Raw genomic sequence first — 22192 nt, forward strand, 5'->3', positions numbered from 1 at the left:
TGCTTGAGGTTAACCAGATGCCGTCGCGATAAGACGTCTCACTCTGCCACACAAACAACAGCTATGGATTTAATTGGGGATGACAGGTGAGTATATGGTGGGAATTCACCAATCCTCCCATAAGACTGGGATAAGCGTTGCAATACACTCGGCTCTGTTACGAGTGTGTGTGTGTGTGTGTGTGTGTGTTGGTGTGTGCACAGGGGCGTGGTTTAGTCCAACAGTACCACCCTGCTGCACGCGATGCCTGGGAATCCGTGCCTGGTGAGGATTTAGTGAACTTGCTTTAGGGAATCCCTGCTCTCTCTGCCTCCCACATAGCCCACACATACACAAATTCACATCACAGAAAATATTAATTCCACACGTGGATTCATCATGCACGCACCTTCAGGATGTGAAAGTGACACACCTGGATTTTAGAAGACAAAAACATTTCCACACACAGTCTTCACTTCTGCTTTTTTTCTTAATGTCACGCGTTGTGCCGGATTAAAATGTGTTCTGTTTTTATAAAGTGAGACAATGAAGCAGGAAGAAGAAGAGTGTTGTTCTTGCTGGTATAATATCAAGCAGCTTGTTTGGATTAAAGACAAGCGACGTGAATTCAAGCAACAGGAAGGCAACCCACAGTGTCGTAACAAGTAATATTTGATGCATCTGTCAAGTTCTTTAAAGTTTTATTTTAGTGAAATGTTACCCAGTATTAATCCTCCAAGAAACAAACAAAATTTTTATGGCGCTTTATATGCAACAAAGAGATTCTGGCAAGTGGGAAATAACATTCATACCAGCTGTGATTTTGCTTTGAGTACTTCATGTCGAGCAAATGAGCTGATATGCTTCCACTTGTGAAAATGGTCATAAATTAAATTCTGTGGCATACTACAACAGTCTTTTTTCGCCGCAGGGAAGGTTGACGTGTCGCAATGTTCTCTCAATTTAATAGGGATTCACAAAGTGGACCTAAAAAAAGCAACGTGTAACAGAAACAATTACAGACACTGGCGGAGCTAGGATTTTTTTTTTGGGGGGGGGGGGGCAGGGGGGTCAAGGATATCCTTTTATTTAAAAAATGCTGATAAAGATTTATCATGTGGAATGTGGTTGTCATCCCACTTACATTTTATACAGTACAGGCTCGTTTATACGTTAGCGTATTGTCCTGGTCACTTTCCAAAATACAAAAAATACCCGTGCAATTAAAGCTGTCATCTATAATATGTCAGGTATGCGAGGCGAGACCACTTCAGTAAGAAAAGGAAAACTCTGAAACTTGAAGCATGTTTGATTCACATCTGGTACACCAGTACAGTGGAAGCCACAAAGGACTTCTTCTTCCTTCATCTTTTATTGTCCAGTGGGAACAAGACTCTCAGTTCCTTTTATGATAGCTCCCTCCTTGGACTGTCTTTATCTTTCACTCTCTTTCTCCCTTTTTATCTTATAAAAGAAAGAAACAGCTTTTGCCTTTTCATTAAACAAAACAAAACGGGACAGATGTCATATCATATTTCGTGCAGTACAGTAAATGCACTTTTGCCGCTGTCCGTTTTCATTTACTGAAAGAAAGCGTTAAGAAAAAAAACAAGACTGTCATGGAAAGTCAAAAAAAAAAAAAAAAAAAAATGAACATTACGTTCGCCACAGGTATAATATTTTACACTGATTGTAGTTGTACCATGTGCAAACTGCAAAAAAATATCAGAAAAGTAATTTTTTAACTGCATGGTTTGCCATAAAATTCCTTCAGAAACAAGATGTGCTCCCCTAGAATGGACAGATTATATAGCCAGCTATTTAAAACTCAGAAACCGCAGTAGAAATCGAGTCAGAATGACAAGACCACACACTGTTGTGGGAAAAGATTTTCAAAGTTTGTTAAACCATTCTAGTGTTTTATCTTTAAGTAACAGTTTTCCAAATTTAGAAGCGATATAGACTTCGAATAATGTCTACCATATATCTATGCTTAGCTGGTCTATGGTATTTTGCATATATGTTAGCGTTCTTTGCGCTGTGCTTACTGTCTGCTGTATGCATGCTGGCTCAGTTTTGCTCCTCTTATTTGTTGGGTTATTGGTTTATTATTTATTCATCGCTCATTTTATTTATATTGTTATTTTTTGTGTATTATTTATTGTTTGTGCCTTCTTGTTTTTATTTTGTGTCGTCTACTTGTATGTCTCGTCACCGTGGGATAGAGGAACCGGAATTTCGGTTTCTTTGTGTGTCTCGACATATGAAGGGATTGACAATAAAGCTGACTTTGACTTTGACGTTAAGCTAACAGACTTTCATTGCAATACAATATATTTTTATTTCTATAGCGCTTTCACAACAGCTGAACATTGATGAAATATGATTTGTTGTAACAAAGTAACATTTTTAACTCTCTTTTGCATCTTTTGTGCACATTGTCCGTCCCATTCTTTGTACACATTGCCGTCATGTTGATTTCTGTTATTGTCGTTTGTCAGCAGACTACATTTGTTGTCTACCACTTCAACATATCTGAAGCCTTGTTTTTTTTTTTCTTTTTTTTTTAATCAGTGTGACTTAAACTTTAAAACACTATACTGTAGGAAGCAATCATTGCATCTCCAGTTACACATCAGGTGTCCTCATTTGGCTCACTCAAACCACCGTGGGCTGATACAAAGGTGTTTTGTCAGCACTAAATGGCTTTGTGGTGCCGGTAATAATCACTGGTGTCACTGAGGAAACGGATAGGCTAACCGCAGAGCTTCGGTACCACTTCCCGCCTCACTACAATGTGAATCGGGGGGAGTTGACGGGCTTGTTTTCGTGACTCGGCTGTTAACTTCTTCTGTCTAATTTTCCATGAAATGCTGTTATGTCTTTCTCTTCTCTACAGGTGTCTGTCCTTCTCCGTGCCAATCCCTTTTGACTTTTTAAAGGGTTTAACTTGGCAGGGCGCACATTACTTGATGGCCAGCTACTGCTGGGCTTGACACATCGCATTAGGCCCTCTCACGCTATCCTCGACACTGGCTCAGCAGTAGACTGGTGTGTGTGTGTTTATCTGTCTGCAACGAGTGTATGAATGAAGAATAGCCCCCCAAAAAAAATTGTTACAAAAGTTGGCTCTTAACTTTGTACATATCAGTCACAGCCAATCAAAGTTGCTCCTTTCGTTCCTTTTAAACGTCAAGAAGTGGAATTTTTGTTGTGATATAACATTTAGTTTTAGTTGAGCTCACTCCACATGTTCATTCTCACCAATAGATATTTGAAATTACCCCATCATTATTTCTCTACTGTACATTTATTTGAAGTCAATAATTCCCTATCACATTCTTACAACCGTTCCGATGAGTCAAATAACAGATATGGAGCTATAAATCAGCTGAGGAGTCTTGATCTTAGTCACTGTGCTGATGCTTCCTCCAAAGCAGCAAAGTCTCTCCTCCAGGAAACATCCTGAATCTATTTCTCAGGCATTCCAGGGGCCCTTCTCATAAATCAGCTGAAAGCAGAAAATGCTTGCCTGTAAAGTGACGTACTGTAAAGGAACAGTTGCGGCTCCAGAGAGAAGTGTTTTGGAAACATATGTTCTTCTCATCCCTCAGACATCTGCGGTTTCACGGCGTGGAAATTGCATCCTTTGTTTATATTGGGAAAATGTCTTTGATGCCTTCAAAAAGCCTCTTTAAAAGCATTTATTTAAAGACATGCCGACCGAGTGCAATGTTATATGTTGCCATAAACACTATGTTTTACTATATTCAAAGTGTTTTGGTTTTAGAGGCTTGGAGCCTATTGTTATTTACTTGACAGCTATTTTCATCAATGACATCATGATGTCTTCCTATTAATTACTTTCCTTTTGATGAGACTTTAATTAAATTCTAAATCCCATCCCTAAATGTGTGCGTGACACACATCGGGGGTCATTGTTAGCCGGGCAAAGCTCAGATGCTTTCGAGTAATTTGAAATGAGGTTGGCAGGGGGCGGAGCTACTTTTTGGTCCATTCCACCTGAGGAAAAATGTTGACTTTTTTTGGATGCAGTGTTCTTAGACCCGTTGATACTCGATATGTAAAGAACGTGCTATGTTTTGGTACCCCTCACTGAAAAATGTGACCACACTTTGGACAAAGACCCCCTCTTACAATCTTGATTCCGGCTGCATATTCTTCATCAATCATCAAGTATGATCCCGTGCCTAACATTCCTGGTCCTTTCGACAAATATATGCACGCTGATGGATTGTTTCTAGTCACGCGCGAGGCTAAAGAAAAATAACCCTCCTGACCTTCAAGCCAAAACACAAGTAATAATACCCATATGCTCGTAAAACACGCATATTTGAAAGTTATCTCCATAAAATAGTCTTATATAATCGGGTCGAGGTGTTAAACAGCTGCAATGTGACTTTGGAAAGTCTTCTGGGCCAGAAACACCTGCTTGACCCACATTCCCGTCATTCATCATGAAATGATTCGGATCATTCTTATTCCTTGATACCAACTTGGCAATTTCTTGTTCCTTAAATTGGATATAAAGTATAGAAAAAAAAATACTCAGCAACTTTCCAAAGGCATGTGAATGGAAACTATACGTCTAGTATTTTGGCAGACTCTTCAATGTTTTGTTTGCATAATTCTTCAGTCGGTTTGCTATTAAACATAGCACACGCATGGAGTGTATGTTGTCGGCATCACGCTAACAACAGATGCCAGGAAGTCAAGTGGCATCTCCACTCCTGCAAAGCCTCACCATGCGTGACTTCGCTGACTTTACCTCTTTTAGCATGCTCGCGTGATCCTACCATCGCACACAGGCATTGCTGGGTGCTAGCACAAGGAATGGATGTTCTCCCTCCCTGTCCCAAATGTAGCGATCAGACTGGTGGTATAAACGAGCCGGGATTAGATTGTGGAGATGACATGCAAGGGACGCAGATGGGAGAATGGCAAGTGGACGGACGGTCACGCTACGGACAAAGCGGACCTCACTCAATGTCTTGTGCAGCTCATACGTTATGAGGTGTGATATATTCACATGATTAGTTCCACAAACCTGTGTTGGAGTTATAAGATGACTTTAACAGTGAGTTGCATCATAATAAGAATGACTCATTTTTATTTCATCAGGCGGTTGGACGAAATCAAAACAATCCTAATCCGTTTTATTTCAGTAGAGTCGAAGCTTATACTTTTATTAGGTCCCCTTTGTGAATCTTAAATCACATAAGACATGTGTTTTGATATCTGCTCTGCCACTGAGCTCCCCTTGTGTGTACGTGATGAGGTGTTAGGAGAAGGATAATCAGATTACTGTTGGGTTAGCGTGTCACTTAATGAATTAGCTCACTCAGAGGCCAAATTGTTGTGTGATATTGCGGGTGTGAGCCACGGGAGGTCAGCGGCTTGATGCTTAAGAGCAGCTGACAGGTTGACGCCAAATAGGATCGATGGCTTTTAATTGTCTAACGCGCAATATATCATCGTCGCATTGGACAGTAATCATCATTGAGTTCTCGTTTTATATTGTTTGGTACTGAACTCCTTGACTTTATGACATCAAACCGCTGCCCTGGATTGCTTCACAGATTGACGATACACACGCATGCGGTACATACACACACATGCACGATGGTTACACAACACCTACTGACAAGTTAATGGCGTTCATACATAAAGCATGATCAGCATCACGCCGATCACTCGATCCCCCTCAACCTTTGACGCATTAACTACCTCGCGCCCATTTAATTACACATTGGCGAGGCTCACATTGTTTGTGTTTGGCCCATTTTTTTTTTTACATCAATGAGCCAAAATGAATAATTAATTAACTGAACGGTAGTCAACTTTTTTGAAAGACTAACTCTTTTTTTTTTTAACCCTGAAAAGCTGATGAATGTTGTTTACTGTGACCACAAATTGAGTGCTAATTGCTTCCATTTAAGTGGTAGACAAACTAAAGTGAAGTCAAGTGTGCGTATACTCCTCAGTTTAAAACAAAAGGACCAAAGTTATCTTTATGGCATTTGAAGCAATATGCACCTTTTTTTTTTTTTTTAATGTATCATAAATTTGGCTTTATTCCAACTGCATGCAAAATTCACTAAAGCAAACATGCACATATGACTCAAAAGATTTGAGGCTCTCACATTGCTTGTAAAAAATAAGTGATTGTGTTAGTAAAGAAATAGGAAGCTGGAACTTTATTGTGGCCAGGTGGAGTTCCTGAATGCAGCATTTATTGAGCGCAGGACTCCTTCAGAGAGCAACAAAACCGCAAGCATTCACATGAAAACAAGACGCTGCGGGAATGCTATTTATAGCCGTACAATGCAAACACGCAAATGCGTGGGACCTTGTGGAGCCTGCGCCGGCTCACTTTGGGCAAACCAACTCCCATTGACAAGTCTCCCTATTGACAAGTTTTCACCACAGCTCAATGAACAGGCGCCAAGATTCAAAACCTACAAACCCCTTAAGATGTTCTGTTTGACACTATATTTTAAGCCCAGGAAGGAAATTTGACATAAACAATGGCGTTTCCCGTATTCTACCCTCTGTGTACATCACCGTGTGCATTGTCATTTTGCCTCTGGGTGCCACATATCTGGGATAAAAGTGACTCATCTAGGGGGGGTTGTATCCTCACTTCACCCCCACTGCGTCGGTCGATGCGCCGGCTTGTAGGACGTTTGAGTGCCGGTGGAAGGAAGCAAAAGCTTGTCCCTAATTAGAAATATGCCCGTTGCGTTCATTTGGGTATAGTCAAAAATGAAAAGCTTTCCTGCAGAACAGGCTCATGTCACGCAACACATGCTTGAATGCAGCCCTTGCAACATTCTCCCGAAGCCACCATCCAACCACATTTTTAATTGTCCGCATAAATATTGCACTATCTCGGCCTTATGTTGTGGTTAATTTTGTGTTTAAGCTCGACAAGCTTAATTGGGGAGTGTTTTCACCGGTTCTGTCTGCGCGGTACTGTTTCAGCGAGTTTATCCGATGACCAAGTTTCATGGTAGACAGACTTCATGCTCGCTCACATAAATCATGCGCGGGCACAAGAAGTCATGTTCTCGATTTCTGACATCATTAGATGACTTTCATAGTACGACTGCTACCACTAGACTTTAGGCAGAGTTCCTGTAGGTTCTTAAAAAGTATTCAAAAGTCAAAAATGGAAAAAAATACATTGATATAAAAGATTCCACTCTAGTATTAGATTTTGTGAAATTGCACAGGTGTACATAATGTTGTGGTCATTTTCCTCCTGCGCAGTAACATGACTTGTCTGCCCGCCGACCAAAAAAGAGAAGTGGAAACAATTGTGTATACAGTACTTCCATTTTTAGGCGATCCCATTCTCTTTGTCATAATATCACTTCCCTTTCATTTTGGTAACGTAAACACACCAACAAGAACTTTGTCTCAGTTGTGTTCAACAATGGGTTGACTTTTTTTTTTTAATTAAACAAATATTTTATTATTGATTTATTTTCAATTTTTTGGTCTTTTTCAATTGATTATTTTCATTTATTCATGTGCCTTGTTACCCTTTACTTTTAAATGTCTTTGAATTTCCTCATGTTGCTTGGGTCCATGCACCTTTCATCCCCCAAATACCTACTTGTGCTTCGATATATTATACAGGCCATAAATATTTAAGTTGAAATGTAGAAATGGACATGAATTGGGAATGTCATGTTTTTTTCTTTTTTTAGTTATGACTAAAACTTTGTCTGAGAAAAATGTGCGCTACCACATGTGACATAACCAAACAACCGTCAAACTAGCAAAGTCTTGGATTGGAAAGCCAGCGAGATCCGGACATTTGATCTGCAGTATAATGAAGTATTAGCTTCCATTACAGCGCACGCTTAACCTTTCTACAGAGCAGCATTGAGCGCTTGCCAGCAGTCATCAATATTTAACAGCTGTTGCTATTATGAAATTCTTTATGGGCTAATGTGGCTCGCCGGCTTGCACGCAAGGCCTTGGCCGCCCGCCAGCGCCCTGTCAGGAGGAAGGGGTGGGGGGGATTGACAGACGGCTCGCTCGCGTGACAGCCAGGCCTTGATCGACCAACTTCTCTCTCTCACTCTGTGTTGTGGATTTCCTGTGCATACACACACACACACACACACACACACACTGAGAGAAGGGGGCGGGATTAGGCAAAGGAGGTGGCCGTCAGCCAACTCAGGCCCAACACACACAATATGCACTAACACACACACACACAGCATTTTCTCTACTCACGCAAGGCTCGTCGAGGGGAGGGACGGCTGCGCCGTGCTCGCATGTTCAAGTCCGAGGCTCTTCTTTATGAGCCAAACACACACAGCTGAGCATCAGCTGCCAAAAGATGCTACCATGCAGCTGAAATGAAGTCCAGAAGTGTGCAGTGCTGTGTAAATGCAACTATGTGGAAGTGAGTTGAGGAGCCGCTTTTAGACAGATCTGGTGCTTTGGCGCCATCTTGCGGCATCTTGATGCAGGGGAGGATGTTGGAATGAGTTGAGGCGCTTCATTCAGACAAATGTAGTGCTTTGTCACCACTTTATGGTATCTAATAGGAACCTTTTTAGGGGGGTCAATTACTTAGTTTTTTATTCAGACCCAGTCCCTGTACTAAAATAATCATCTCATCTTAATTTTTTGATGAATTAAATTTACCCTGTAGATTTTTAGTCGAACATAAATTCATTGTTGAATGAATGGCAACAGATCGACGCACATTGCACGAGTTCGTTGTACTGGCTGCCCCCTAGTGGAGGAGCTTGTCATTGCACTACCTTTCTCCGTGTGTCGGTGGCATAGATAGGTAAACAAAGAAATGTTATTTGTGCTAAATAATTTTCAGACCCATTGAAAGAAACGCCATCATTTACCGCAACACTGAGTTGATAAACGACATGGAATGGTGTCTTCTCTATTTTGCGCGATGCTACCTGTTTGCTTGTTGTGTGGCGTCGCCCCACGCAGAGTTGAAAGGTCAAGGTTAAAAGCGTGCAGCAGCTGGTGTTGTGTCTATGAGCAGCCATGTATGAACACTTTTGCTTTGCTCCTCACTGCACACACATCGCCGCAGATAGTAGCATGAACCCGAAGACTGACCTGAAGCATTAACCGCACGTCAAGCGTGCCACAGTTGTACTCACGACTTCCTGCGACACTCCTCAACATAATGTTACGCCGTATTGTAAAAATGCCACATTGAATTTCTTTTGATGTTTTAAGTCTCAGGACCATGACAGAGTTTTATCAATGAATTAAATCTAAGTTCGATTTATTGCGGTGCCGCAAAATACAAGAACAAAACATCTCTGTCTGCAAGCTATTTTGCAGCTAGATGTGAGGTTGTATTGGATGGGCGAGGTTTGAGAAATTAGCTGAAAGTCTAAAATCAAATATACAATATCGGCGCCTTCCTCTGGAGTGTATGTGTGGTCAAGTCAAATCACTTGGTAATATCTGCTCCCATCCTTTCTACTAATAGGTGGGTGATTAACGCGTGTTTGGTTTAGGTGGTAATTCTCTTTTTTGAAGTCACGGGAGGGTTGTAGCATTTGCTAAATTGAGACATCTTAATATTTGGCAGGTGGTCCTAATTTTTCGCTGTATTCACAAGTGGAAGTGGAAGGACAGATCGGGCCGAGTTAAAAGAAGCTTGGGCGCGTTCGGCCTTGCCCCTTGGCAGCAGCAACATCCCGCAACTTGTCACTTTTTTTTTTTTTCCCCCTTCACTCTTTCCCCACACATAAACGCTTCGACCATTACACACTCTGTTTTCCTTCTTCGTCCAGAGCGGGAGAAAATAGAGGCAAGAAAAGCAAACCTCAAGAAACGAGTAGCGATGGATGAAGGCCGCATTGTTGGCGGAGGAAGTGCCTGTGCCGATAATTAATCATTGCACATGTTTGTCTTTCCTGACGCCGCATCCTCTCCAAAAGCTGCCGTAAGAGGGAAAACAAAAACACACAAGGCGTTGACGGAGGAAAATAAAGATTTTTAATTGATTCGTTTCCCCCCGTGCAATGATTTCCACTAGTTGGATGATGATGCGGCAATTGAGGAGAATAGTGTGTGTTTGTGTGTGTTGGCTGTCTGACTGTTTGTTTGTACATGTTTGCACCTCGCTGAGGTGGTGAGAAAATACTTTATTAGCCGGCAATTATGAGTTAATGAGGCTGCCGGGTAATTCGCTCACCAGCAATTAGTGTAATTACGTTGTAATGAAGCCGTCGTAACGTGGGTAAATAAACTGGACTTATGTATGAGTACCACTTTACAGTAAGAGTACAGTTATTGCAAATTTGTGAATAATAACATAAATAAATAGGTTAATTAGGATCTTAAACTTTGAATAAATAGCTAATAAACAGCTGGATTACACCGTATGTTTATTTTTATTTATATATATATATTTTATTTAAATACTTAAATCAAAATGTAACAAACTTTTGAGGCTATGGTTATCTTTACATTGACTTTACTGTTGAATTCTTTTTTTTTTTATTGTACTGTTGAATTCTTTTTTTTAATTTATAAAAAAAAATCATTTCTTTTTATTTATTTTATTTCATTGTCTGCAGTGATGTTTTTAATTTGGGTGGATAAGGACAGGAGAAGATGGTAATGGAGCATAATGAGAGGGGTGTGGGCATTATGCAAAGCACAGGAAGACACATACATTTATATTTTTTTATTTATAATGAGCCCATGCTGTGTGTGTGTACGTCGTGTTGCGTGACTAATCTGTGCCTGCATGCTACAATGAGTGACGGAGCAAAGAGCTGATCTCTTGGAGTGAGCCACATGCCCCCTGACAGCACGCCCATAAGAGAAACACGCAAACATGTATCGAAGACGCAACATACACGTCACCCATGCACACGTGAGCCGTCCTGCACGCCACCCCTCGGCGAGCTAATTGCACACTCGCCGATTGTATCGTAGGTAAGACTTCCTGATTTGAAATGTCACTTTTTCTGCTCTTGGCGACCTAACACAAGCGTCCAGTTTCAGCACCTGGGGGGGGATTTTTAATATAAAACATTGTTACTTCAACAAATCAAGAGCCATTTGTCTTCTGGGCTTGGAAGTGTTCATGTTGATGTATCGTGTGGGAGAAATCCTATGAAGTCATGAAATCCTCCTCTGTTATGTTTTTTTTTAATGAGAAGCTCACCGGGCTCTAATACTTGGCATTAGTCCAGCAAAGAAGGACTTTTACCTCATAACTGTTCATATATATTCCACATGTGCTGTCTGACTTTTAGAGGATATTGGACAATTGTCACTCATAGTTAGCAGAAATCCAAAACAAAATCATGTGTGCTGTTTTCCTTGCGTGCCATGGCCCTTTATGCCACAGAGGTATTTAACAGATGTGATTTTTTTTTTAATAGTAAAAAGTGAATGAAAAGCCATGTCTGTTTTCTTTTGGTTCTTTTTCATAGCAAATCAAGACAAGACGCCCAGGAAGCACGTCAACACTGCTTCCTCCAACCCCGAACCCGGCAGGAAAGAGAGCGTCCCAATGTGCACAAATGTCACTGAAAGCGGCCTCCTATTGGAGGTAAGATCATTTCACATCAAATTCAATGCACGTTTACATTCACAAGATCCGCAAGTTGGAGTAAATTCAAAGACGACGGGAGGTGGGCCTCCTGTGTGTACGTGCGTGACCTCTGGCCTTTGCCCCCATTTCTTTTGCCTGATTGCAGCCTTGCGTGACATAAGGATGAGACGATGGGTGTCGGCGCTAAAGAAAGATCTGGGGACTTGTACAAATTGTGTGTGTGCGTGTGTGTGAAAGTGAGCAAAAGACAAGTGAAAGGGCAACACCCAGCTCGTCAACTTTAATCAGCGCAAACCCAAGATGTCTTTTCATCACTTGACCTTCCAAATCATAATAATGCATACATTTACGTCGCTCATCATTCATTAAAATCCGCACCTACAGCTCCATAGGTCCACGGCACGCACGCAAGGATTCGGAACACGAAGCCACGTCGATAAAATCCCTTTTTCCGTGCGATATCCTAATGATGATACCGCCCAACAACTATGAGCGCTCTCACAAACACACACACACACACGCAGAGGCGAGCCGAGCCACTGATGCTTCTGTTAACGTGTTAGGTTGTCTCAATAGGTTGGCGAACAAAAGACTAGATTGACCGTAGTGATGCGCCGCCTCCCGTTGCGTGATCCGACCTGCACGAGGGCCTCAGTGCAAACTGTGCATTAGTTGTTACCCTGATGGGATCCCAAGCGCGACGAGAAATTGTGCCGTGCCAGTGGCTTTTATTTCGTTGGAAGGTATGCGTGGCGGTTTGGGCCGGACGTATTTGGACAGTGGCAGTTTTTATTATGTCATCTTTGTACACCACAGTACATTTCCACAAATACAATCATGATTGAAATGTAGACGTTATTATTAAAATTTTCAAGGAAGTGTCTGGAGCATAGCGACTTGATGAGGAGGCTAATTGCTAGCAAAACACGGCAAAAAAAAAATGACTGTGAACAATTAGCACTAATTGCACTGTAAGTACATGCCAGTATTTTTCATCTGAATTATACCGGCGTCTCATGCCAAAGTGCACTACGGCCGTGATGAATGTGTTCCCGTTGGCAGAAGGTCTCTATTTTAATCCTGAACCCACCCACGCTGTCTTCATCCGGCTGAATCAAATGGAACCAGACTACGTTGCCTCTCCTCGTTGGCCTCGCTTGCTTCCAAATCCAGCAGAGAGGCGACATCTAATTTTGGCCTCTGCGTGCGAAGGCCCGCTAAAGATTTTCGAGTCAAAGCTTTTTAGTCTCCCAAGGGCAGTTATGGGAGCCGGGGGCGCCGTAAATTGAAGATATGTTGCAGGCGAGCCGAGCAGCAGGTGCCTGTTTCCATTGCTTACGTGCCTCAGTAGAGAGGAAAAAGAGGAATAGTGATAATAGATCAAAATATTCACAAAATACATTTTTCCCAGATAAATTCAATAAAGTAGTCAAAATCTTAAAGGTTAATTAGATTAATCAACAACAAATTGATTATCAAACTAATCACCTTGTATTTTATTTCTCATAATTTTCAAATGACTTCAGTTCATCGAAATGAATGATTCTCTGATTTCTATAATCTTTCATGAAAGCAAACCGATGTATCACGTGTGTTTAATCCAAATAAAACGCTTGCAAACATCTGCTTTTATTTCGGAAAACAATGACCATCAATACTGCTTGTGTGGTATTGCGTAACTGTTGTTGAGTTGTTTTTGAAATCGCTAAATAGGACCAAATAAACAAAATATTAAAAAGAAAAATAATGCAAATAACATTTTAGCGGATTATTTCATTAATCGATACACGAATCAATTCTGAAAATGTTCCATCGTGACAGCCCTAATTCTAATTGACGGAATGTTCCTTGAGTGGGAAAGAAGCGGCTTGCTGAGGCAATCCGATCGGTGACGGAGAATTGCGAGTTCATACACACAACAAGGAAGACCTGCGTAGTCTCGCAGTCAAATAGAGGCGACAGACTCTGGCAGCAGCAGCGGTCACGCAACTCAAGTAGCCTTGCCGTTGTCACGCTATCACAGCTGTGCACACTCGCACGCACACCAGCGCATAGTGACACATCTCCTTCCTGCGCTTTCTTCTCCCTCTCCTGCTTGTTTTTCCTCAGCTCTCGCCTTACTGCCCATCTGGCTGAAGCGTTCCTTTTTTTGTAAATGATGTTTTAATCAGCCCTCTATGATTGATGATCATATTTGAAAAGCACTTTACGACCACAAAGCGTGTTGGTCGTTTGTTTACCACAAAGCACAACGTGTTTGGCTGTCTTTGAACATTTAGATTGGGGTAACTAATTACATCGCGTTTTTAATGGAGGGATGATTAGTCCGTGTTTTATTTTCCTGTGAAAAAGTCACCATTTAACTATCACACAGAATCTAAATGTGTTTCAAATTTTCTGCCCACCGTATAGCAGGGGTGTCAATCTCATTTTTGTTGCGGGCCACACTGTAGTCAAAGTTTCCCTCGAAGGGCCATTGTGACTGTCAACCCAAATAAATAAACGCCTCATATTATATCCAGTATAAGCTACAAAACAAACTGACAAATAATTGTTTTTTCAAGTCAGACTAGTTGAAAATGTTTCAAATATTTTAAAAAGATGATTTTTAAAAGTTAAGACAATTTGCAATTTTAGTATGACTTCAATTTAATGCACAATTTGTCTTCGCGGGCCACAGAAAATGATACGGTAGGCCATATCTGGCCCCCGGGCCTTGAGTTTGACACCTGTGCCATATAGAATAAAACCGAATAACGTGATGGCTTATACGTCTTGCCAAAAGGCAATTAGCTTGATATCACTTCTGAGTCATGTTAGTCACTTTTTCCTCTTCCTCTATATGGATGGATAACAGGAAGATATCAAATCATATTAAAAAAAAAAATGCAATTCTAGAATGACTGTAGCTGAAATCCAATTGCTCAACGTGTATCTTCTATTTTTTTTGCGCTTATTTGCAAAGAATAAAGAAAGCACCGTACATCGAAATTCTAACACGCTGTGTTTGTGTGTGTAGTCTCTGACAGGATTTGCCCTGGTGGTGAGCAGCGACGGAATGGTCTTTTATGCCTCGTCAAGCATTGTGGACTATCTGGGATTCCATCAGGTGCGTTGAACCTTTCCACCGTATTGTGCACAGTCTTTACTCTCATCTGACTCCGAAACAAGTGTCAGACGGAGGTCAGCTCCTCGGCCTGACTCGGCAACTTCATCCTTCCCCTTTTTCTTTTCCCTCCATCCCCTTTTGCTCGTTTTCCATCTCTTGCTTAATGAGCCGGCGTAAATACTGATAACTATCTTGAGGGCAGCGTGAACCCACCAACTCTTGTCTGAGAGGCCACAGAAAGGTGAAGACCTCCGTTTCACCCTGAAATGTCTTCGCGTGTGCGCTTGAATGCGCGAGTGTCTGTCAGTGTGTTGATAAGTCACCAATGGTTTCGCTTCCTTCCTCTCCAGTGGCCGTATCAAGCTGGCCATTAATTATGGATGATATCAACATGGCCTCGCTTGCCCCGCAATGCTGAAATCCAGCCTCTCTTTATAACCACCGCAAATAAAGTGCTTTTCGCTGTTTTGCTTTCGCTCACATGTACCCACACGTGCACAGACAAGACTTCAAACTGTCATCCCAGCCCCTTGCCCAAAATCAGCAGGAACCGACTAAAACGAAACCACCAGCCTAAAGGGCAAAATGGAGGCAATAAATAGAGGGACCATCAGTATTTATAATTATAATTCCTTTCTGATGTCGCCTTGTTGTGAAGTGGTACCAAAAAGCATCCCGGCATGCCGATCACTTTAGTGCGGTCGGCTTTTTATGATCGTCAGAGGCAGGAAATGATTTACAAAACATCAACATGACAACTCAAGTCTCGTCGGCAGCGCTCAGGTTCTCCTATTGGGAGATGTTATGTGTGGTTGACAGTGAACAGCAAAGAATCCAATAAGTCTTTTCAAGTCCCCACAGAACATCGTGTTATATTTCAGACACTGTCAACAAAAACATTCCCACAGACTCTCTCGCAACCATTTTTTTTTGGGTTTTGTTTTCAAGTCCCATCGTTTGCCTTGACAACATGTCATGTAATCTGGCGCCCGCAATTGTATTCAGAGGGGACATTTATCCCTAATCTACCACAGGGAAGTAACAGACATAGTAGCACCACAAGAGACGGCAAGGAAAACCTCCGACGGCCTTTGATGGTATTCGCGACGGCCGCAGTTATCCTTTGAAGGCCTGCGAAATTATCACTTCTTTTCCGTTTCTTTCCCTTTTTTTAAACGTCAACAAAAGTTACTCGATCCATCTGTTGTCTGCCGGACCGCCGGTAGGGCACCAAACCGCAGGACGAGGCGAGCGCCGAGGAGAGGCAGACGATCAAAAGCCCTCGCGTGCCACCAGTGTGGAAATTATGGAAGGGAGGGGGGGGGGGGCAGGGTGGAGGCGGAGTGGGAAGAGGAGAAGGTTGAACATGCTAGTGAGGAATCTGTCAATGACAGAAAGCAAAGCAATTGCTGGAAAAAAAAAAAAGAGAGAGAGAGAAAGATGACGAGAGCAGGCTGGAGTCTGACTCTGTGTGTGTGTGTGTGTGTGTGTGTGTGTGTGTGTGTGTGTGTGTGTGTGTGTGTGTGTGTGTGTGTGTGTGTGTGTGTGTGTGTGTATAGGGAGGGTAAGCTGGACCGGACTGCTGTTCGGGAGCCGGTGTCACGCGATGTTTGACAAACACAGCTGCCCTCACTGGCCTCGCAGCTGCCCTCAACTCTTACTGTACTTTGAAAAAAAAAAAAGTCAAATTCTCTGACTAGCACCGACTTTGTGTGTAATGAGTTAGTTGTGCAAGTTAAAATAGTTACTTCCAAACCAAAACGACCACCCTCGTATAAATAATTTCATCATCGCAACACGGCTGCCGTGAGTGTTTTTGGATATTTATAATAATAATAATGTCGTGCCCATGGTTTGTTTTCTTCTAGACTGATGTGATGCACCAGAATGTGTTTGACTACATCCACATCGATGACCGCCAGGAGTTCCAAAATCAGCTCCACTGGGCCATGTGCCCTCCACAGCACCAGGCGGGGGCAGCACATCAGGACGCTGCAGGGACTGGTGGGTCGTCAAAACATTCAAATTATATCACCAATGTCATATACTCAAATTTAGACTCCATCTCATTTTTTTGTACCGTTGCGAAAGAAATGAGTGCACTCTCTGTTTTTGCATTTTAAGGTGATGAGTTTGTGGTGAGCAGCCTGTTCCATTCTCCAGAGGCGGGGGGCATTCCTCCTGAGCTCTCCTGCTTTCTCAACAGATGTTTCATAGCGAGGGTTCGATGTCTGTTGGACAGCACATCTGGATTCCTGGTGAGTGACACCAAGCACCGCGCCTGCTAAACTGAACGGTAACTTGCAAACCGAGTCATAAAAATTCTCCTGGAGAACTTTCAGATCAATAAAAATAATCCGATGCATGTGCAGCATGAAGTGTTTTTTTTTTTTTTTTTTTACCAGGGTCTCTTTGTTTGCCGTAATATTTAATTAAAAGCATTTTAAGATTGGATGGCTTCTTCACCGGTTCATCTCGCACACTTGGAATGGACATGCAGTGGAAAATAGGGCTTGAACATTTGATCAGGGTTTACCAAGTCCATTCTGGTTGACATTGGCGCATAACAGAAACCCTAGATGGCAATTTTCTGGACTGGAATGTTTATGAATGTTTTCCTCATCAGTCCAAATAATTGCAGTAAAGACACAAAAGAGTCAGGCGTGATCAATCATCACACAACTTGGAAATGAATTATTCCCAAGCGTGGTGGTGTAGCTCTGTGCGTGGTCCATCCCGCCTGACTGCTTGACTGATCCACCAATATTGATACCGTCTGGAACATCTGAAATTGGATTGTAGAAAACTGGAAAGTTGAAAATTCCTAATCTTCGGTTTGGAACAAAAATAAATAAATATTGGAGCGCAATTTATTATCCTACTTGCAAATTTTGGGTGATCCCAAGAAATCAGACAATCCCACAAGCCGATTTTAAATGGAAAATATGTTCCCATTGTGACAAACAAACAATATGTTTTTTTTTTTTTTTTTAAATCTGAGATGGGATTTGGCTTTTTTTTTTGCCTGGGTTAGTAAATACTAGACTCCTTTCTGGTACACTGAAAAAGCCATAAGAAACATTTGGACAGCATCATATCTGGATTTCCACCAACACTTAATGGGTTCTTCTCATTTTTCTTTAATTTGAACCTGGAAAGCAATCATCCCAATTTCCATTTTATTTTCAACCTCCAAACTTCACAAGAAAGTCCTAACAGAGCGAGACACTGCTGCCCTCGTAATTCAAAAGAAGCGCATAATCATAGACCTGCCTTAAAAGTATCGCTTTTAGATACTCTCTGATGTTCAAACCGCTAAATCCTTCCTGTCTCCTGCTTCCAGACAATGCAGTTTCAGGGTCGGCTGAAGTTTCTCCAAGGACAGAAAAAGAAATCGGCCTCCGGGGCTCCGTTTCCTCCCCAGCTGGCTCTCTTCTGCGTAGCCGTACCCCTTTTACTGCCCTCCATCACCGAGATGAAAATGAAGAACATGTTAATGAGAGGAAAGAACAAGAGCGGAGGAGGGATGATCTCGGCACTGGAGCACGGGTAAGAGTGACCCACGCGTTCAAAAAGCTTCAAGTTGTGACCGGTGATTATCTTAATGGAGTTGCTACATTTAAATGCTAATTTCATCTTGTCGCTCCAATTTCACATATTGTGAATACATTTGATTTGACATTTGCAATGTTTGCTCAAGGTAAACGTGTCAGCATCACACTCTGCTCAAATTGGCGTTTTACTGTACATGCATGCGTAAAGCAAAAATGGATGAATATATATATATATAGCCACATATCACCATTAAGAAGATTCCCATTTCAAATCGATGCCGTTTGATATTGTAGTGCATTGGTCCATAAACATGCACACGCACGTCTGGCCGTCATTGATCTTGCGGTTGCGGATGTTTATTCTGTTTCCAATTTTCAGACATGAATCTTGGAAAAGATGAGTCACTTTTTGAATGACTCTCTCATGAACTTAATGGGAAGTAAAATCTCAATATTTGTCCTTTGAGTCATTCAAGCTTGAGAGTCACAAGTCACATCCAAAAGAAGTTCTAAGAGGAGCAAAATATACAAAGTAGACACCAATAGGTGAAAATTCACGAGCTGGACAGACAATAGTGTAGCATCAATGTGTTCATTCCATTTTTTCTGTCTTGCAGAGAACGAGGTGAACACCTCCGAAGGCACTCCTTCAGTGGAGGAATGGGTGACGTAGTAGACCCTCTCCTCCTCCCCTGTGCAACCCCTGGTGGCACCCAAAGGGGCCACCACACTCCCTGGACCCCACTCACCAAAGATAACCTCAAGTTCCGCCCCGATGGGTACTACAACCAGGAAGAGCCCCTCAATTTCTGCAAGTCGTCAATGTCTTCCCATAAGGGCCTCGGTCCGGGCCCGGGGAGCGGTTGGCCCGTGCGACCAAACTCGGGCCACCTCAGAACAAGCCAGGGGGTCGGCTACGTCCCAACTAACCTCTTAAACAAGGCCGGCCAATACGGGAAGCCGTACCGTCTTTCCCCTAGCTGCCACAGCGGTAGAAACGGCGAGGTGTTTGTCTCGAAACTCTACGGGAGCCTGCAGATTCCCGCCGACCCGGACGCCTACTGCGTGGATTTAGTCAAGAGCGAGAACGGCTACGGCGAATGCTACGACGGCCACTTGATGCCGCCCATCAAAGTAGAGCACGACTCCGACTCGGAAAACGGCTGCGATCCCTTCGGGCGGCCCTGGGCGCATCGGGATCCGGACGCCATGTACCGTCGCTACGGCAACGGGGCGTACGACCAGAGTTCTGGCATCCAGCTGAAATCCGAGGGGGATTACTACGATCTGCAGTACTCGCCCTGTCAACGGGGCAAAGCGGGGATCAGCCCTTCGTACAACACCGGCAACTATCAGAACTATGCAATGAACAACAGCGGACGTTTGTTAAAATGTGACAAAGACTTGAGCAATCACGACGACAACGGTCAGTTTAGCCCTCAGAGACTCTCTCACTCCCAATGCAGTAATCAATCGGTCAACCTCATCGACTCTCACGTCTACCAACAGGAGCCTCAAAAGCCCTACATGCACCAGGACTTCAACAAGCACAGCACTTACGAGTTCAAAGGTCACGGTCTGATCCATTCCATCAAAAGGGAGCCCATGGACTCCCCGCCGTGGTCCGAGGGCGGCCATGACATGAGCCAGCCCGTGATGGTCGGCCCGAGGAACGTTATGCCGTGCGTGAGCACGGGACACCACAAATCCAGCCCTTACGTTTATATGCCCTAAAAAGTAGCGCAGGTTTCCCGTCGTCCGACACATTTACCAGCATCAAATGCAGAACGTCAACATTCTTCCATTTGCCGAAGAGGTGACGAGCGAGGCTCAGGTTCTAAGTGTTCGTGTTGTGACAATCAAAAGCTGAAACAAATTTAGGAAATTTGTCCTTCGCAGTTCCAAGCACTTTTGGATTTAGTGACGATGAGTCGAAAAATGTCCGGAGACGCCTTTTAATTTCATGCGTCGTGCACACCCATTGTTTCGCTGTGATGTTGTCGTCAACCGATTTGAATTTGATCCGCAGATGATGACTCACCTCTGCCACGACTCACTTGTCTTTTGATGTCTGAATGTGCTTGAAGATCTTTGGACCTTAGTGGTGGTTTTGCATGTTTTAGCACTTTAACTTCAAATCACCCACAATGACAAACACTGGGTTTGTTTCTATGAATTACAGCAACAAGATACACAAGCTTGCAAAGTGGAGATCAGTTGAGAATAGGTCCAAAATATTAACGTGGGTCACTAAGGTCAAGCGCAACTATTTCTGAGATGCTGGTTTTTGCACTACTAGTACCAATTTTGGCCTTTCGGTTTACTATTAAAGCTTACTAGCAAAACTTGAGTTGGGCAATTCAACTAAATATGAATTGAGTTCATTGAATAAAATACACAACAAAGAAATAAGATTTTTCAGAATGGTTGTCCCTTGTATCATAACCCCAACTTCGAAATATAATAAAAGACACATTGTTAAATTGTTTTGGAGCAAATCACTTGCATGCTTCGTTGAGCTGACTAACACGATTGCCGTGAATGTCAATATTTTACATTTTAAATTTGGTTCCAAGTGGACCAGCATCCCAGAATAAATTCCACGCTACTGGAAACCTGACAGTATTGTCGAGTCTATGCAATTTGCTGTTAATTGACCAAAACGTGTAAAAGTAGTGATTCTGTTGCAGCTTTAAGTATTATATACTTGTTTAAAACTTATTTCTGTCTATCAGCAGGATGGCAGTACATAAGGAAACCCACAAAACTGTCATTTGGGTTTGAGTTAAACATGTTGGAGTGCTAACCGGCACCATTTAAAAACAAAAAGAAGTAATGTAACACTTAATAGCTATTGTCCGTGTAAAAAAGAATAAATAAATAACAAAAAGGTTAAACAAGAACATCGTCAATGGAAGTTTTTTTTTTTCATGTTAGTTTAAACTGAAGGAGAAGACATTGACATTTTAGTCTTCTGTAAAGCGCACAATAGCATCTTGAATTTAGAAATAATATTATTGTTCCATATTTTAATGTCACAGATTATGTTGTACAGTTTAGTGTTCACTATAAGATCAGCATTTCATGGCAGATATGACACTTTTTTTTTTTTTTTCTGTTAATGATGTGGTTCAGTCAGAGAACTGACGTGGTCGTCACACTCTGTTTTTGCACAACTTAACGAAAAGCACCAAATTAATTCACGGCCCCAGTTTGGTGGCGCTACTTTTGTAGTTTCAAAAATTGCACTACTGAGTAGTTCAGTTGAAGTTTTTTTTTTTTAAATTAGTCAACACACACGTGTACATTGTGTCACTGTATTGAATTTGTCTTGTTCAATGTGTGTGCTCATTTCAATAAATGTTTAATTCGTATTTATTGTAAGGCCAATGTGTATAATTTAAAAGCTGCGGTTTGAAGGCTCTCCTCTTTGTCTAAGGTGAATCCACGTGGCTTTTTCTTGCTACCATTTTGATGACTGTAAAAAAAACAAAAAAAACCTGCCCTACTTGTGTCATTGAGTAGGTAGCTGCAAAATAGTGAACACGGTGTAAATATACAATGTCTTCCAATGTTTCTACGTGTTTTTTGCAAAGGAGACTTATCTATTAAAAGACTTTTCTTTATATGGAAAATACAGCAGCCGTCTTGTTCTTTTTGAACTGAGCTATCATTTGTGGTTCAATGGGTTCAATTTGAAACAATGGGCAAAAATGATACAAAATAGTTGGACAGTCAATAATAGACAATTCTGCATTGAACTGATGGCATTTTTTGAAGAAACTCTTTTTTTCTATAATATGAAACACCCCCATGTGTATAACATGAACTACATACACAAGCATGCAAATGTCAAATGCATATTTTTTTACTCTAATTTTGTGATGTGTTAACGAGAAGGGGAGGTTGCTAAAAGGCTGAATTTAAATGTTTTATAACCATGCACGCAAC

General features: G+C 42.0%; 1 protein-coding gene across 1 annotated transcript in view; it reads left to right on the forward strand.

Annotated features, from left to right (window-relative positions):
• Positions 1–21876, forward strand: part of ahrra (aryl-hydrocarbon receptor repressor a) — a 38535-nt gene extending 16659 nt beyond the window's left edge. The window contains exons 4-9 of the mRNA XM_037279765.1: positions 11457–11575; positions 14598–14687; positions 16556–16691; positions 16812–16945; positions 18031–18236; positions 18859–21876. Of these exons, the coding sequence (XP_037135660.1) occupies positions 11457–11575; positions 14598–14687; positions 16556–16691; positions 16812–16945; positions 18031–18236; positions 18859–19975 (1802 nt within the window). The 3' untranslated portion in view covers positions 19976–21876. The remainder of the gene's footprint in view (positions 1–11456; positions 11576–14597; positions 14688–16555; positions 16692–16811; positions 16946–18030; positions 18237–18858) is intronic.
• Positions 21877–22192: the final 316 nt, after the last annotated feature.

This window comes from Syngnathus acus, chromosome 20 (assembly GCF_901709675.1).
Source record: "Syngnathus acus chromosome 20, fSynAcu1.2, whole genome shotgun sequence".
Lineage (NCBI taxonomy): Eukaryota > Metazoa > Chordata > Actinopteri > Syngnathiformes > Syngnathidae > Syngnathus > Syngnathus acus.